This window comes from Halichoeres trimaculatus, unplaced genomic scaffold (assembly GCF_033239565.1).
Source record: "Halichoeres trimaculatus isolate MK-OKI-2021-1 unplaced genomic scaffold, fHalTri1.1 fHalTri1_scaffold_4, whole genome shotgun sequence".
Classification (NCBI taxonomy): domain Eukaryota; kingdom Metazoa; phylum Chordata; class Actinopteri; order Labriformes; family Labridae; genus Halichoeres; species Halichoeres trimaculatus.
In genome coordinates, this window is record NW_027437182.1 from 25,929,817 (window position 1) to 25,946,682 (window position 16,866).

Genomic DNA, 16,866 nt, shown 5'->3' on the forward strand with positions numbered 1-16,866 from the left:
TTAATAAACATAAAGAAATGTTACCCTTGAACTTAGCAAGAGAAAAAGACTTTAGTTTGTTTAGCTTCATTGCAGTACTATGTGTTTCTTAGTCTCAAACAGATATCGTTTAAACAGTTACAGAAACAGAAAATAGCCTCTCACCTTTTGTGGCAGCAAAGTCCTGGCAGGACTGGTTCGGGACATCACAGTATAAGCCCGTCCATCCCAATGAGCAGTGGCAGGTCCAGGAATTAGCTGTCTGAGAGCAGGTGCCGCCATTGAGACAGCGCACCTGGCTGCACAGGTTTACATAATTCTGCATAGGAAAAAGGAAATGAGAGTCCAAGGTGACTGGAAATTGTGGCTAAAATCATGTTTCTAAAATGAAACTAAACCAATTTTCTTAATAAGACAGTGGATTACTGTTAACTACAGTTCAGGAGCATTCGATTTTTGTACACAGACAATATCTTCTTAGGTGGTAATCAAATCAAAATATATAAAATGAATATGAAACCCACTGTTGCTGACACACTTTACCTGGCAGTTTCGTCCACTGTAGCCAACAGGGCAGGTGCAGCGGTAGGTGTCCAGGCCATCGGTGCAGGTGCCTCCATTTTTACAGGGCTGAGAGTCACACTCGTTCTGCTCGTACTCACAAAAGGCCCCATAGAAACCAGGACGGCAACGGCAAGAGAAGGTGTTAATGTCATCAATGCAAGTGCCATTATTTAGACAGGAGCTGTGAGGAGGAGACAGAAAAAAAGGAGGCCAAGTGTTAATACAAAAGCATCTCTTATAAGGGTGAGAGTGGGGAAGATGCATAAAAACAAATAAAAACAAGAAAACAAAACTCCTAAAAGTTTCATCCATCTGTATTAAGTACTGTGAACACTGGTGAAATCAGGTATTCAACTTTAGTGTGTTCTGTTGCTAACCATCAAGTTAACTAAAACTAAGGCATTTGTTTTCCACAAAACTATCACTCATTCTGTGCAGTTACTGCTGAAAAAATGTTAATCCAGGAAAAATTTATAACAAGAGCACAGAGCAATCAAGTCTGGCGATAAAATACAAGTTTTATGGCTCACCTCTCGGTACACTCAGGGATGTTGCGTTCACACAAGATTCCATCAAAGCCTGGTCGGCACTCGCACACAAAGCTGTTGACGTAGTCCAGGCAGATGGCACCGTTCCTGCAGGGCTGGCTGGCACACTCGTCCACCTCAGTCTCACAGCTATCCCCTTCAAAACCCTGGCGACAGTCACAGGAGAATCTCCCAATGCTATCCACACAGGAGCCTCCATTCAGGCAGGGATCTGTGGAGCAGACGATGAATATACAATTGATCCTGGTCATGCACTGCAATAGCTGCTTGGCTAAAGTAATATACGTGCAAAATACTTTCTCCTGTTCTTTGTTTGAAGTTTATTTGTGTTTGATGTGTATTTAAATCAGTCATTCTAAGTCTCAGATGATTTGTCACAGAATATCACAGAGGTCTGGCTGTAAAGTGCATAGATTTGGTGCTTGTAGGCGTCTGAATAAGTCTAAGTGAAACTCACTGGGCGAGCAGTCATCAATGTCAGTCTGGCAGTTGTGTCCACTGTACCCAGGCTGACATTTACAAGTGTAGCTGCCATAGCTGTTGATGCAGCGACCGCCGTTTTTGCAGGGGTTCTTTTTGCATTCATTCACATCCTCGGTGCAGCGTGGTCCTAACCAAATAAATCAAATGACAGCTTTTAGGGTTAACTGCATTTAAGTTTCCTCTCATTGAATCAGTCTGGCAGACACATACCTTGCCAGCCGGTGGGACATTGACAGATATAAGAGGTGTAGTCTGAGGATGGTCGACACACTCCTCCCTTCTCACATGGGTGAGAGGCGCAGGGAACCTGCTCTTCCTCACAGTGTTTTCCTGTTTGACAGAAAGAAATACACACAAAGCATGTTACTTAATGATTCTGAGTGTAAGACAGTGTGTTGATAGGATGATAATATGACAACACAAACCTGTGAATGGTGGACTACATTGGCAGCTGTAACTGTTCACTCCATCTATACAAATGCCTTGATTCAGACAGGGCCCTGACAAACATTCGTCCACGTTCTTCTCGCAGCTCAAACCTTCACAACAGAGGGAGGGTAAATCAGGCATTTATTGTAAAGGACCAGAGCTTTCAGTCAGTAAAAAACAAGTTGTGATTCTGTCTTTACTGAAAATGTGCAATATTCAGACTAAGGATTATTACCTCTGAATCCCGGTTGGCACTGACAGGTGTAGCCATTAAATCGGTCCACACAGATGCCGTTGTTTTGACATGGATTGGGCTGACACTCATCCTTTTCCTCGTCACAGTGATGTCCCACCCAGCCAGCTTCACACTCACAGTGGTACCTTTAAACAAAACAAGGGGGATTAACTTTGGAAAAATCAGCCACAATTAAATAATAATAAGGTCATTTTCTGTGCAGCTGCTGACACTGCAGTTTAAAGATGCTGTGAGGGGATCTGCATTTTGAAATAACCTAAATTGACACTGATAATCCCATTTTAAAGTGTGGATTACTATCAGGCATATATCTAGAAGAGAGACTTTTTCAAGATCACTTTGAAACACCTCACAGCCCCTTTAAATGTTGCGCTAACTTGGAAAGAAAAGGGAGTTAAAAAAAACTGAGACAGCATTTGACCACCAGTCCAACTGTTGTTGTCATCTTTATCAGGGTCGTAGTCAGACATGTCATCGTTAACTTTTTTAAGTTGTTATGACGGTGCCAATGCGCGTCGGTCAGCTGGATGCACCGCGCGGCGATGTGATACGCAGCAGAAAGTAGTGCCAATCGATAACGGAGTCTGACTTTTTTCCAGTTTGCAGTTTGGTGATGCAAATTCATCACTCTTTTGAACACAATTTGTTTTGAGAGGAAAAACGCTTTATTTTCGGGACCCCAGCCATGTTGCCGGACTACTTTCGTCTGGACCAAAACTGCACCAGATCTCGGGTCACAGGACGCTGACAGGGGTAAGACAGCGCTGATGTACATAACTACAGATGAGGATGCCATACAGGTTCATGTCAAAAAATCCGAACTATCCCTTTAAATCCTCACCAGAACTATCCATTCAATTAACTTTCTCTCACAGCTTCAGGACATTTCACATGAGAACAGACAGAAAACATCATATAACCAAAGATGCAGTTCAAGATTAAATACCCGTGTTGCTGTTCGACACATTCTCCATGCACACAAGGTTTTAGAGCACAGTGGTCAGTTCCCGACAGGCACAGTGGGCCGTGGGTGCTGGGTGGGCACAGGCACTGAAACCCGTTGATCTTGTCCATGCAGGTTCCCCCACTCAAACATGGGTTTGAGTGACATTCGTTGATCTCCACCTCACATTTAACACCTATAAGAAAGAGTTAGCTTTAGTTTGACACATCAAATATCAGTTCTTGCTTGATATCCATTCACTTTTATTGTGTCACTATTTTAAGCCATGTCTCAGTCTATATAAGGTATTTTTTCCTCTTCCACCTTTTCTGAAATGGATTAAACAAACACTACACTGTACCTGTGTATCCTGGAGCGCACACACACTTGTACTCATTGATGCCATCATGGCACTCTCCGTATTCACAGGGGTTGCTTGCACAGTCGTCCTCATTGATCTCGCAGTTCACTCCTGAGTAGAATGAGAAACAACACAAACTCATGAAGTAACAATCACCTAGTAACGAATTATCATTTTTCTCAATATAGAAAATGATTGCTGTGGTTTAAGAAGCACACTTCACACATCCCTTCATATTCCTCTGGAGCTGGTGTCAAGAAAAAGGTGAGTTCAGGGTGAAAGAGATAAGGTAACATGAACAAAATGTGGTTGTTAACTCATTCACCACCAGGGGGAGTAAGACTCCACAAAGTTTAACTAGAACTGAGGAAGGTTGCTAAATTTGCTGACGGACTTTAAAAACAGCAGAGGCCTGCTTCGCCTTGAGTGTGACATACAGGCAGAAACTTTTTAAGAATAACACGACAGACACAGCTGTTTGTCTGAGAGAGAGAAAAGAGAGGAAATGGATGAGAAACATAAACAGAAACAGAGGCGCAGAGAGGGAACAGAGCCATGAGAGGAGGGGAAGTGTGGGCATGAAACCAGAAAGTGAGACCTGACATGGTGACCTGACGCTAGTGTAAGTAAAGTGAGGACAGTACAGACTTCAGTACCAGGCCTCAGGATGGTACAGTGTACTCAAGTGAGTCTACTAATCCACAAAGAAACGCAGTGCTACACTGTTCAACCAAGACTTGTGACTTGTGCACACACACACACCAGACACACACACAGGCTTAAGAGTGCTCTACACTTTATGGGACACTCAGTATCAGCATGTTGAAGCTGCACAGGAAGCTGTACATGTGGGCGATGGAGGTCTTTACATTTAACTGTAGCTGTGAACTTCAACTTTATAGAATTAAAGGTCACAGAACTATAACTCAAGAAAAAAAACCCTCTGGAGAACATTTAATGTGACTCATATTAAGATTCCTTCATTTACAAAAATGTTGAGCTTGTTTAAAGTCAGAGAATTAGTGAAAAAGTACCTCTTCATTATCGTGGCCCAAGATGTTTTTGTCAATAAATACTGTTCCCAGACATCTAATTACAATTGCACAACTGCTTCTTGCATTGTTAATATCTAATAAGAAAGTTTTTACCTATTAGGAATACATCAGACTTTACTCTTTAATCAGCAGGCAATGCCATTTTCTACACAAAGTCTTCATACCTGTGGTTCCTGGTGGGCAGTTGCACTGATAAGCGTTGACCAGGTCAATGCAGCGTCCTCGATTCTGACAAGGATTGCTGTGGCACTCCTGCACCTGGATGTTACAGATGGAGCCTGTGTATCCAAGATGACACTCGCAGGAGAAGGTGGCGATGCCATCTTTACACACACCATGGTGGCACGGCTCTGGTACACAGTCATTGATGTTTTCCTCACAGAGGAGACCAGTGAAGCCTTAAAGGAGACACATAATCTTAGACAATGACAAAAGCTATGACAGGAGAGATTGAGTGACTATTTTCTGTGCCAAAGTGGCATGGGGTTTATTTTCATGTAGTGTGTACTTTACCCACTTTTTTTGGCACACAGCTGTGATGGCAAAATAAAAAAGAACAAGAAACATTTTTTTTTTGAGCGGAAGATGAAGTTTTTTCTTTTACCTTCAGCACATTCACAGTCATATCCGTTGGGTCTATCGATACACTTGGCACCATTGAAACAGGGCGTGCTGGAACATTCATCAATGTCTATTTGGCACATTTCACCACTGAAGCCTGAAAACAAACACATAAAAGCGATAAAGAAGGTATTAAGAAACTGTATAATATAGTAAGATAAAAATTTGTTCACACCTGTAGCTTTATAAGCTATTTTTGTTTTACTAAAAACGAAAGGGAATCAATCAAAGAAAGCAACCAGTGTACCAACCTGCTGGGCACTCGCAGACGAAGCGGCTGACCTTGTCCAGACATTTCCCCTGGTTGAGGCAGGGTGAGCTGAGACACTCATTCACTTCGATCTCACAGTGAGTTCCCTCAAAACCTGCATGTTTGGAAAGAAACATGTTTTAATAATTTCCTTTTTTATCCAAGAGGACCAGGACTTTGTTCTTTTAATCCCATTCCTTTCTCAAGCTGTTTCATTTCAATCTTTGAGGATTAGCTGCGTATGTAGTCCAGTTAGTAGTTGTTTGCTGCTCCAACAAATGTTTTAAGTCTTTTTTCACTGCTTGTTGGAAATGTATAAACAACACTACTAAATTGCACCATCATTTTAAAAGTGCGTAGTGTGTAAATCTGAATCAGGAGACTGATAAAATACATTTTAGTTTTTTAAATTAAAATATTTTATATATGTTTCCAAATGAACAGTATTAACAGTATTGTTGGAGTGTAGCTCAGTTTTAGAGTTAAATTAATGATTTCAACTACTTTTTCATTTATCTTCAGCAAAGGGCACACACTCAAAGAAAGAGACATTTTTACCTCCCCCAAGGCGGTTATGTTTCTGGGAGAGTTTTTCTGATTAACTTTGATTAAATTTGGTGATCCAGATCGCCATCTGGATCCATGATTTTTTTAGAGGATTCTTTATCATTGTGAGATAGGGCTGTTTTCACCATATGTGTATATAACTCCATGATAAATGGTTGGATTGCTTTGCAAAACAATACTAGACAAGGTCACGATAATTTCTGACAGATGTAAAAGTATGATCCAGATCCTGGAAATACCTGGATACTAAGATCCAGAATATGAAATATGTACTGGGTCATCATAATTTTCAACACTGTCAGGAAACAAATTATCGTACAAACCAGCAACTAACACCAAATTGTTGCAGACAGTCTGTTGAAAGGGAGTATAACATTAAAGTAGGACTAAAGTGTTGCAGGAGAATCCCAATATGCTTGGCGGAGGTCTGTGCTCTCTCAGTGCTTTTATAGTTATATGTTGCACTTTGTTCGTGATGATCTGTATGAGAAGGTCTAACAAAAGTGTTAAACGTAGGGTGCTACGCTGTTTGAGCACTGAGTTTTTACCAGCCATGCAGATGCAGGTGTAGTCCCCAATACGATCCAGACAGGTGCCATCGTTCTGGCAGGGGCTTGAAGCACATTCATTAACATCTTGCTCACAGCGCGGTCCAGCATATCCCCGGACACAGTTACAGGTGAAGGAGCCATCAGTGTTCACGCACTGACCGCCATGCTCGCAGGGGTTGGTACCTAGTGGTAAAGAGGAAACAGGAATGCTAAAAGCAGAACACACCAAAAGCTAAATATGTGATGTGTCTTGTTTCGCTTTGTTTTGCTCACCAATGCTGCACTCGTCTCTGTCTGTCTGACAGGTGCTGCCTATATACCCAGGTGGACAGTTACAGTTGTACATGCCACTGATGGGGTTGGTGTCGCACTGAGAGCCCTCTCTGCAGGGGTTACTGATACAGGCATCATCTCTGTGGCAGAGCAAACCTGTAAAGAAAGCCATGATGAAAAGGAAATGTGAAAAAAACTATTACAGAGATGCTTCAATCAAGACCCCTAATGCAGTTTTTTGTATAAAAGTGTTACATGTGGAAAAGCTCACATTCAGCTGCTTACTGTGTGAAATTACCTGAACAAGAACTCAGTTCAGGTCGATATATCCTACAATTTAAAACTCCTGAAACTGCAACTAATCAAAAGCTTTTTAATATGAGAGCAAAACAGACTTATTCATAAATGTATTTAGCCCGTCTTGTTTTGTTTCTCTTTCTACACTAAAATAAAGAGAAGTACAAAACCTTACCAGGTCTTTTGCAAGGTTAGTATAGTTTAGAGTTTTTAATGTTTTTGTTCTGTATTGGGCTGCTGTTTTTTGACTTTTTTTTCTAATTTCACTCAGTTTTAATTAGTTTTCAAAGCAGGTTTTCACAACAATCCAAATAAAACAACAGAAACAGACTCAGAAATGCTCTATTAATCCCTGTGGAAAATTGGTATCATCGTTGCTCTTTTCATAATACCGCAGTTGGAAATAAGATAGAATTGGAGTAATAAAATAAGTGATAGAATAAGCAATTTGACAAAAACAAGAAACAAGAAACTATTTACATTATGGGTAAAACAAGATGAACTATGTTACACAGATATTGAACCTGAAATAGTATCTCCATATAAAACAATAAAATGTGTCACTCAATGTTAATCTATCCGGCCAAATGGTACAAAAAAATGAGTTTATGCAAGAGACAGATTGACAAAGCTGAAAACTAAAGCTGTTTCTTTATACTTTGAGTTTATTTTAGTTTTTGTAAAATCATAATACAGTTGAAGTTAGTTAATTTTTCTTTGGAAAGCTTTACTTTTATTTTCACTTCAGTTTATAAAAATGTTTTTTCCCCTCTCATTTTCGTTATTGCGAAAGTTTTCATTGACAATAATAACCTTGATAATCTCAGTTTTCTGTGTGTGTTAACACCACTGATATGTAGTTATTAGCCTTACTTTAACAGGGTTTGATTTAAAACATAAATTCTGGTGACGGCTTACCTGTCTTTCCATGAGGGCAGACACAGACAAAAGATGCGACCCTATCGATGCACGTGGAGCCGGGGCTGCATGCTGCCGTCGCACAGTCGTCAATGTTTTCAGAGCAGTCCGGTCCGCTCCATCCGTTAACACACACACAGACGTAACTACCAATCAGATTGCTGCAGGTGCCTCCATTCTGACAGGTGTTTGGCTGCAGGCGACACTCATTCACGTCTTCTGTGCAGTGCTGACCTGTGGTTAGGACAAGGACAAAGTAATCCCAATAAATCAAGGCTACACTGACCAAGATGTTTTAGATGCACCGTCTCCTTAAGAAGGTTAAACTTTATGTACAAATTAAAAAAAAAAAGAAAAAAAAATCTTATTTAGATGCACTTTTTAATACTCGGCCCTATTATCCAATTGATTCAGTCTCTCTTGGTTGAATTAGTGCTACATAAACTCAGACAGATCAGAGGAAGCTAAAGTATGCATGTTTGCTTTGTAAACGGAAAGCTTACATATGCAACACAAGTGGCGAGCAGAGACACGCCTAGTGCAGAGTGAGAGTCTCCAGAGGACAGAAGGAGATCGACAAAAAGAATGACAGAAAAGTAATATCATAAAAGAGTAAAAGGTAACACAGAGGAGAAGAACAATTATGCTCAACCAGCACCATCTAACACACAATCCTGTACCTGTCCACTCTGGAGGGCACTGACAGTTGTAGGTGTTGACGCCATCCATACAGGTTCCTCCATTGGCACACTGATGACCAGGGCAGTCGTCAATGTTATTCTCACAGTTTGTCCCATTAAAACCTGCAAAATAAAAAAATATATAATTTCATTATTGCTTTGCTGGTGTGTTTATAGGGGCAAACATGGATTAATAGATATCAGCTTCAGTATGACGGTGTTTGGTGTACATAAGTCTTATGACACGTCCTGGTGATGTAAAAACACAACCTGTGTGTTTGTTGTGTCCACTAGTTAAGTGTAGCCAAATGACAGGAGTCTCTAAAACAGCTCAGCAAACAGGATCAGACTGTTTAGACCTCAAACAACATATTGTTACAAGGCCTCATAGGTACATGTGTTCATACATAAACACCAGAGTCAGTGTTGCTCTTCTCCCTTCATAGGTTTTATTTTCTGTGTCTAAATTTCTTTTTTTCTCATACAGCCTTTCCTTCTCACACCTCTGTTGGCCTGCTTTTTGTATCATTAGTTCAAATTTAATCAAAGTGTTTTAAGCATCTGTTGTTCAAATCCTTCTACCTGGAAGGCAGTGGCAGTAGTAGCTGGTCTCAGAGCTCTGATGGCAGGTGCCTCCATTCAGGCAGGGTGAAGGTGAGCAAGGAATGTAAGAGCTTTCACAGTTTCTGCCCGTAAACCCCGGGGCACAGTTACACCTGCAGCAAGAGAAAAGATCCATTCAATGTGGTGTATTCAGCCTTCATAAAAACAGTGGAAACCTTTTTAAACTTCAGATTTATTCATGAAAATATTCTATGTGATTCTCACTTGTAGGAGCCTGGGGTGTTCAGGCATACTCCTTCATTCTGGCATATGGAAGGTGTAATAGCACATTCATTGGTGTCATTGAGGCAGCGGGGACCGATGTAGCCATTTGGACAAGAACATGTGTATTTTCCATCAGACAGAGGGCTGCATATTCCACCGTTGGCACAGGGACTGGACAGACAGCTGTCCTCCTGCTCACACTGAGGACCTGGATGTAAAAAGAAATAAGAGAGAAGGTTGGGATTAGATCCTCCAACAGTCCAATATCATTTGTTTTGTAGTAAACGTCACATTATATCTGTCAGTTCAGTAAACGAAAGTAAATAGCTAAATCATAAAGTCAATAAGACAAAATTCATAAAAATAATGAAAACAATTTTTTTTGTGAGTAGCCAATTTACATTTCACCGCTTTGTTTTTTAAACACCTCACCTGTCCATCCTCTGGCACACTCGCACTTGAACTTGTCGAGCGACAGCAGGGTGCAGACACCTTTGTTGGCACAGGGGTTGTGGGGGTAACAAGTTGAGTTCTGAGGAGTTTGGCAGTGTTGACCAGTGAAGCCAAGAGGACAGGTACAGATGGCGCTGCCCGGGACAGGTACGCCAGCCGACATGGACACCGAACAGTTCCCTCCATTCAGGCAGTAGCCAGGTTGACAAGGGTCCTTATGCTGGCAGTACTCACCCAGAAAGCCTGGGGCACACCTGAACACACACACACACACAAACAGAGTTTAATGATGGAGCAAACACACAGTTATGACAATGAGGATAAAAGATAAGTTAAACAAAAAGTCAGGTTGACGTGTGTTTGTGAGCTTTACAGAGAGGCAAACAAACAAAACAAAAGAGTGAGTTTCAGTCAGGTGCACGTAACGCACCACATCAGAAAACAGCATTGATGAAGAAGAGTAACACTGAACAATAGTCTGAAAACACACACTCACATCAAAAGAACAAATGAACCAATGAGCTCAGAGGCATTTCGACCGTACCGTCTAAAAGACAGTTCTGTCTCTGCTGCTCAGTGATTTAAACAAGAGTATGTGGGGAACCACATCCCTAAGTAGGAGTACTAGTGAAATGTGTGGTTGTGCTTTCAGAGAGAGTAGTTGTTCAAATACTCCAACCATTCAACTAAACAGTTAACAGGTTATTGAGTGCTTTTAGATCTGTCCTGAGAGACAGACAACACATCTCATGCTTCACAAGAAAGAAACACACAGGCATGTTTGTTGTTAAGCTGTTTGACCAAAGTATCAAGTTTTCATCACGGAGCCGTTGAAACACTTATGATGTGAGAAGAAACAGACAAACCTAGCAACTACAAATATTAGCTGCTTTAAACCCAAAGCTGTTAACCCTTAAACCCTACAAGGACAGAAAAAACGGGAAGTGGAGTTTGCCGAGAGGTTGAAAAAAGGGTCAGAGATGGCAAAAGAGAAGTAAAAATGTGGAAGGATGTGAGGTGGAGTCATCTGGAAGTTGTTGACTGAAGCTGGCAGAAACTAAAAACAATGAGTGGAAAGCACCAAAACATTTTGGCAAGTGTAACAAAGAACAAAGTTTTTGCCAACAGATAAATGATGTCACATAGAAAGGTCCACAATGAAGGTAGAAACTGTTCATCGTCCATTTCTTTCAAATTCTCTTTTTCTGTGTTTTCAGTAAAATGATTCAGCAACATGCCCAGCAGGGGAGAGGAAATTACAATATTACGCAACATGTCCACAAGGGATGTCAACAGAGGCAATGATCCCCTCCTCACTTTCTATTCCTCTGTTTTCTCAGCCTCTCCCTCATTCCCTCACCACTTCTCTGTCTGACAGAGCCCCATCAGATGTGTTGATTTTTACAGGGAAAAACCTCATTAGTCAGGTAATTTACTGTGTTTGCTATTTAAATAAGCAGCCTGTTGCACTCTGTGTAGCATAAGAGAGTGTGTGTGTGTGTGTGTGTGTGTGTGTGTGTGTGTGTGTGTGTGTGTGTGTGTGTGTGTGTGTGTGTGTGTGTGTACGGCACATGGCAGACACCCTGTCTAGGGATCCTGGGCGGCACAGCGACCCGCTGCCTCTTACAAAGCTCTCTAAAACTGGCTCCCTAGAGGAGTTCAGGTAACATAATAGGAGAGCAGAGATAGTGTTCGGTGTACACACAGACACAGACACACAGACACACAGACACACACACACACAGACACAGACACAGACACACACACACACACACACACACACACACACACACACACACACACACACACACACACACACACACACACACACACACACACACAGATAAACTTATATCCTCTTTCATAACCATTTCTAATGAAGAAACTGTGCTTATTTCCCAAATAATCAGCCCTGCAGCATGTGAAAATAGAGCAGTGAAAAGAGAGAGTTGAGATCAGTGTCATGCGCCATTTCAAACACTGAAAATAAGACTTATCTGAAATTCAGTCTCACGCTTGCTGACTTGTATTTATTATTGGCAACCCCGCCCCAAAGCAGCTTGAAGATATTAGGTTGTGAGAGCATGGGAACAAAGGAGAGTTGTGAATCATGTCAGGCAGAAGTTTCTGAGATCAATCACATCTGTGATATGTCTGCCTGCATGATGTGTGACTGACTCAGTGACTCTTCAAGTTGGACAAACAACATCTCCAAATAAAGTCACTTACACTGTCAGTACGAGGCAGGACATTCACACATCTGTCCGCCTTGAGCACAACATTTGATGCTCAGAGGTTTGATAGTGAAACTCCACCTCTGATCCTCTCTTTGAGACAGGAACAGAGGAAGAAAGAAAGGACAGCAGGGCAGAACCACTTTGTGTGTGTGTGTGTGTGTGTGTGTGTGTGTGTGTGTGTGTGTGTGTGTGTGTGTGTGTGTGTGTGTGTGTGTGTGCATGCATGAACACTCCTGCTGTGTGATTATAAGCCATGCCTCTTGTGCTCCAGCATCACAGCAATGTGATGTGAAATGACGCAGCGTCAGTTTGAAACAGATAAGAAAGGAATCTCTTTGCTACAATCACTTTTTCATCTCAAAGTTCTTCCAACTTTAGTACGACCTATCTGTGCTGCAAAGTCGTTCAAATCTTTTGCAAAACTGCATATGTCCAAGACAGTAATTAAAGGGACTGTCCAGTTTTTTTAAAGTGGGGTTGTATGAGCTCTATGTGACCACTAAGGACATTAGATACAGTAGAAAGTTGTCTCCTCTCCCTCAGTAAGACACAAACTGTAATCGATGGGGACGAGGAAATAGACGCAAACAGGGACCGACGGTACCAAATTCAAAGGCTATTTTCTCTGCCTACAAGAACTAAAATCAAAAAGTAATACCACAGTTTAAGAGTACGATACATAAAATATTTTTTAAGTGCATTAAGTCTTCGGAAATATAAACATTTATCTGAACCTAACTAACTGGTCATGTGTCCTTCCGCGCAGCGCTAGTGCGCTCCGTCCCCCCTCCTCCTTTCAGCTGTAGGGAATGTAAACAAGCTATGCACTGGTTTTAGCCTCGTGTAAGTTTGATAAAGTATCGTAATTCTTTTGTTTGTACTCTAAGGATTGTGAGGCAGCGTAGGAAATTCAAAATGAGTGACTATGACAGCGACAATGAAGTTTCATTCACTTTGGAACCAAAAGGATACCTGTATGAACCGGAGCAGCTACACAGAAGAAGAAGGAATACAGAGGAAACATCCGCAGACACTGGACATCAAGATAGAGTCGGAAATACTCAGTGGTGTAAATGTCTGAGCTGTGACTCAATGCCCACGGATGCTGAGTGTTACTGCGGCCACAAGTGAAACTTGGTAACAGACACTCTTCAGGATTTGTCTGAGGACACTGCTGGCTCTCAAGCCGTCTATATGACTCATCACACAGATTTCCCTGCTCTTCTAAATTCTGGAGAGTCCTGTAACAGCAACAACAACAACAGTCGTGGCAGCAGTAACACTCAGCATCTTGATGTCCAGTGTCCGTGGATGTTTCCTCTGTATTCCTTTCAGTCTCCATCTGTAGCAGCTCTTCTTCTGTGTAGATACTCCGGCTCATACAGGTATCCTTTTGGTTCCAAAGTGAATGAAACTTCTTCGTCGCTGTCATAGTCACTCATTTTGAATTTCCTACGCACTTAAAAAATATTTTATGTATCGTACTCTTAAACTGTGGTATTACTTTTTGATTTTAGTTCTTGTAGGCAGAGAAAATAGCCTTTGAATTTGGTACGATCTCTCCCTGTTTGCGTCTATTTCCTCGTCACCATCGATTAAAGTTTGTGTCTTACTGAGGGAGAGGATCTACTGTATCTAATGTCCTTAGCGGTCACATAGAGCTCATACAACCCCACTTCAAAAAACTTAACTATCCCTTTAAGTCACAGCATTCTGTTTTCCTTTGTTAAACACTCCACAGAGCTTGAAAATCGTCAAATGTTGTGTGACATAACAGTTGTTGATTACAAAAATAGATATCATTTAGATTGAAAAAAAAAGGCTTTTTGTAACAGTTGTTACCATTTACTGGTCTTTTTAACTCTACATTTTTATAAGCTTGGGCGGAGTTAACACATTGTAAAATCTTGTTGTTTTTCTGAATGTTTCTGACACTCACACTTTAAACACGTTTCCTTCCCTGCATTATTTTCTCTAACACAGTCCTGTGCTTTTACTCACGGTGTGGGTGGCAAACAGATAGACCAGATGGCAGATTAGGGATGTATGATCTTCAAAGAAAACACAGACTTGGTGCCTCCTGACCCCAACTTTCTCTGATTAGACACGGCCACCCTCCCTCTTCCCTGTCTCTGTCCCTGTATCAGCACGTCTGCAGTGCAACCCCCTCCACACCCCTGAACACATGCCTATACACAAACACACACACATAAATACACAAACACAAAGACGGCCCTCCTCACTTCAAACACAAACACAGCTTGGTCATAATATCACAACAAGACGGCCGTCCTGGGAATTAGGACTGCTCTTTTTCTCCGCTGGGCGACCTCTCCACCCCTCTCATGGAGCAATGACACGGCTCTCTGCCCTGTGACATACATCACATTAGCAAGCCGTCACACAAAGAACGGCGTGTCCAGGTTAATGCCAGGTTTACGTTGCACTGGGAAGATTTCACACATTCTCACTGTTAAAACTCTGGGAAACACGACACACATTCTCAAAGTCAAGTATAACCACTTCAGTGAGAGGGCTGTAATTTGAAACCAATGCTTTGTTATAATCTTTAGCCTGATCACAAATCTTTTGAGCCTGGAATAAGCCTCTTAGTTAGCCTCGTTAATAACTCAATATACAAGATTTTACCTACACAGCAGTCTTGGACTCTACAACACCTTTCAATATTTGTTTGTGATTTTAAGATTTTTGAGAAAATGTAATAGTGCTGACAGGATGGACAGACAGCAACCTCATGTAAATTCAACGGCTACTATTCAACCAGTGTTGACAGAACCACATGCCATGGCGTCAGGAAATGATACCACCCTGTCCTTCAGGTTTCCCTGCCTGATAGAGAGCTCATTATTAGCCTCTGGCTGTATTACTAGAGCCCGAAGCAAACAGACAAGGCTGTGCATGATTCACATTAGTCAGGGAGTGGTGCTTTAGCGAGGAGCACAAAACACAGGGGATGATCTGTTTCTGAATGCAACACAGAGGACAGAAAGATTTCCAAACGCTAAGAATCAAAGTTACCTTTAACACGCGTTTGATTAGACTTTCAATAGAGCAAAGTTTGGTCTATGGGATCCTTTGTTTTGTTCCATGAGGACTTTTTTTCCTCATCTTTCTCTCCATCCTTCTCTTACTCCATGCTATTTCCTGAAGCGCTCCTTTCCCTCCCTTTCTCACTCCTGCACCTCTCATTTCTAACCCACTCTTGAGGTGTCAGGTTTCTACAGCTGGTTCACATTAGCGCCCCCATCTCAAACACCCCCTCCCCTCCGTCTCTCCCTCTGCACCCCTTCTCTTTGTCTCCCTCTCCCTCCTCCTCCACCTCATGCTGACCTCGGCCTGTCCTGGCTGACCGTGGGGGCTTAATAAGCAGCAATAAGTAGAGACGGTTGACTCTAACTCACTCATGAAATGTCTCCTTTCGCTTCTCTTCCTAACTTCTAGCACATGAACCACCCCCGAATTGATCTCCTTCCTCTCATTCCCAATCCCGAATTCCTCTATTCTCTTTTGCTAATTCTTCCCCAACACCACCACACTCTCCATCAGCCTCTATCTAGTCACAGCTACACTTAATAACTCCATCATGCTCTCTCCCCGAGGCCATCACAGAAAAAAAAAAAACACTCAGAGAGAAAGAAGGGGAGCATAGGCTGGCTCACATTTCAATAACTGAATCATTCCCTGGCTTGGCTGGAGCAAAGACGATCTATTCACTGCTCTGTGGTCCTGTGTGTGCATGCAAGGACGTCACCCTTCAAGTTCGGAGCATGTTACTGGCACGGCTGTTGTTTTAATGCAGTGATTAAAGGTAGAGTTTGCAGGATTCACCTAAAAAATAAAACATCTACTTTTACAGAAATAAATAATACTGCTTAACCATCACTTCTGTGCCTTTATACATGTATGTCAGTGTCTGCCTCGAACCCTCTCCTCAGCCTGCATGTTGATGTTTTGGTTGTATAAGGATTATTTTTAAGCGTGTTTCCATCAACCAATCACAGGGCGCTCAGTGTGTAAGTGGTTTTGTGTGTTGATTAGTGCTGTATTTCAGGAACAAAGAACTCCTTAGCACATCAAAAACAAATAAAGGACATCTTTAAGATGTTGGGTAATTATTTCAAGACCACTTTTTGGGGTCAGATAGTGTGGTTCACTTCAAATCTTGAGAAATAATACATTGGAATATGGGATGTATTGTGATTTTGTAGCTGCAGTCAAGGGCTACAACGGGTCAAATCATTCCGACATTTAGAGGCCGTTTAAACGAGAACGGCTTTGAGGTGAAATGCAAAAGTTTTGTTCAGTTCAGCCTCTCGTTTACATGGGAACAGCATTTCAGCCCACCTAAAATGCAAACTTTTGAAAACGGCCTCCAGAGTGGGATTTTTCTAAAACACTGCCGACACCGTTGCCGTGTAAACAGTAAGCCGGCGTTTTCAGTGGGAACACCGACGTCACACTCCGCCTCGGGTGCATACAACAGGACAACAGTACCGTTGCGAACTACCGAGTTGTTCGAGTTGTTGAGTTAAGTTTGCCATGTTTGTTTTCC

At 41.8% G+C, this 16,866-nt stretch overlaps 1 protein-coding gene across 2 annotated transcripts in view; it reads right to left on the reverse strand.

Annotated features, from left to right (window-relative positions):
* Window positions 1–16,866, reverse strand: part of notch2 (notch receptor 2) — a 54,063-nt gene that overhangs the window by 10,205 nt on the left and 26,992 nt on the right. For both annotated transcript variants that reach the window (XM_074667720.1, XM_074667719.1), the window contains exons 3-21: window positions 10,036–10,310; window positions 9,604–9,811; window positions 9,358–9,491; window positions 8,776–8,898; window positions 8,096–8,329; window positions 6,881–7,036; window positions 6,605–6,790; window positions 5,491–5,604; window positions 5,223–5,336; window positions 4,783–5,016; window positions 3,564–3,674; window positions 3,206–3,398; window positions 2,239–2,384; window positions 2,000–2,113; window positions 1,785–1,904; window positions 1,549–1,701; window positions 1,074–1,302; window positions 523–724; window positions 145–298 (exon numbers count right to left, since the gene is read on the reverse strand). In XM_074667720.1, coding sequence (XP_074523821.1) covers window positions 145–298; window positions 523–724; window positions 1,074–1,302; window positions 1,549–1,701; window positions 1,785–1,904; window positions 2,000–2,113; window positions 2,239–2,384; window positions 3,206–3,398; window positions 3,564–3,674; window positions 4,783–5,016; window positions 5,223–5,336; window positions 5,491–5,604; window positions 6,605–6,790; window positions 6,881–7,036; window positions 8,096–8,329; window positions 8,776–8,898; window positions 9,358–9,491; window positions 9,604–9,811; window positions 10,036–10,310 — 3,200 coding nt within the window. The remainder of the gene's footprint in view (window positions 1–144; window positions 299–522; window positions 725–1,073; window positions 1,303–1,548; window positions 1,702–1,784; window positions 1,905–1,999; window positions 2,114–2,238; window positions 2,385–3,205; window positions 3,399–3,563; window positions 3,675–4,782; window positions 5,017–5,222; window positions 5,337–5,490; window positions 5,605–6,604; window positions 6,791–6,880; window positions 7,037–8,095; window positions 8,330–8,775; window positions 8,899–9,357; window positions 9,492–9,603; window positions 9,812–10,035; window positions 10,311–16,866) is intronic.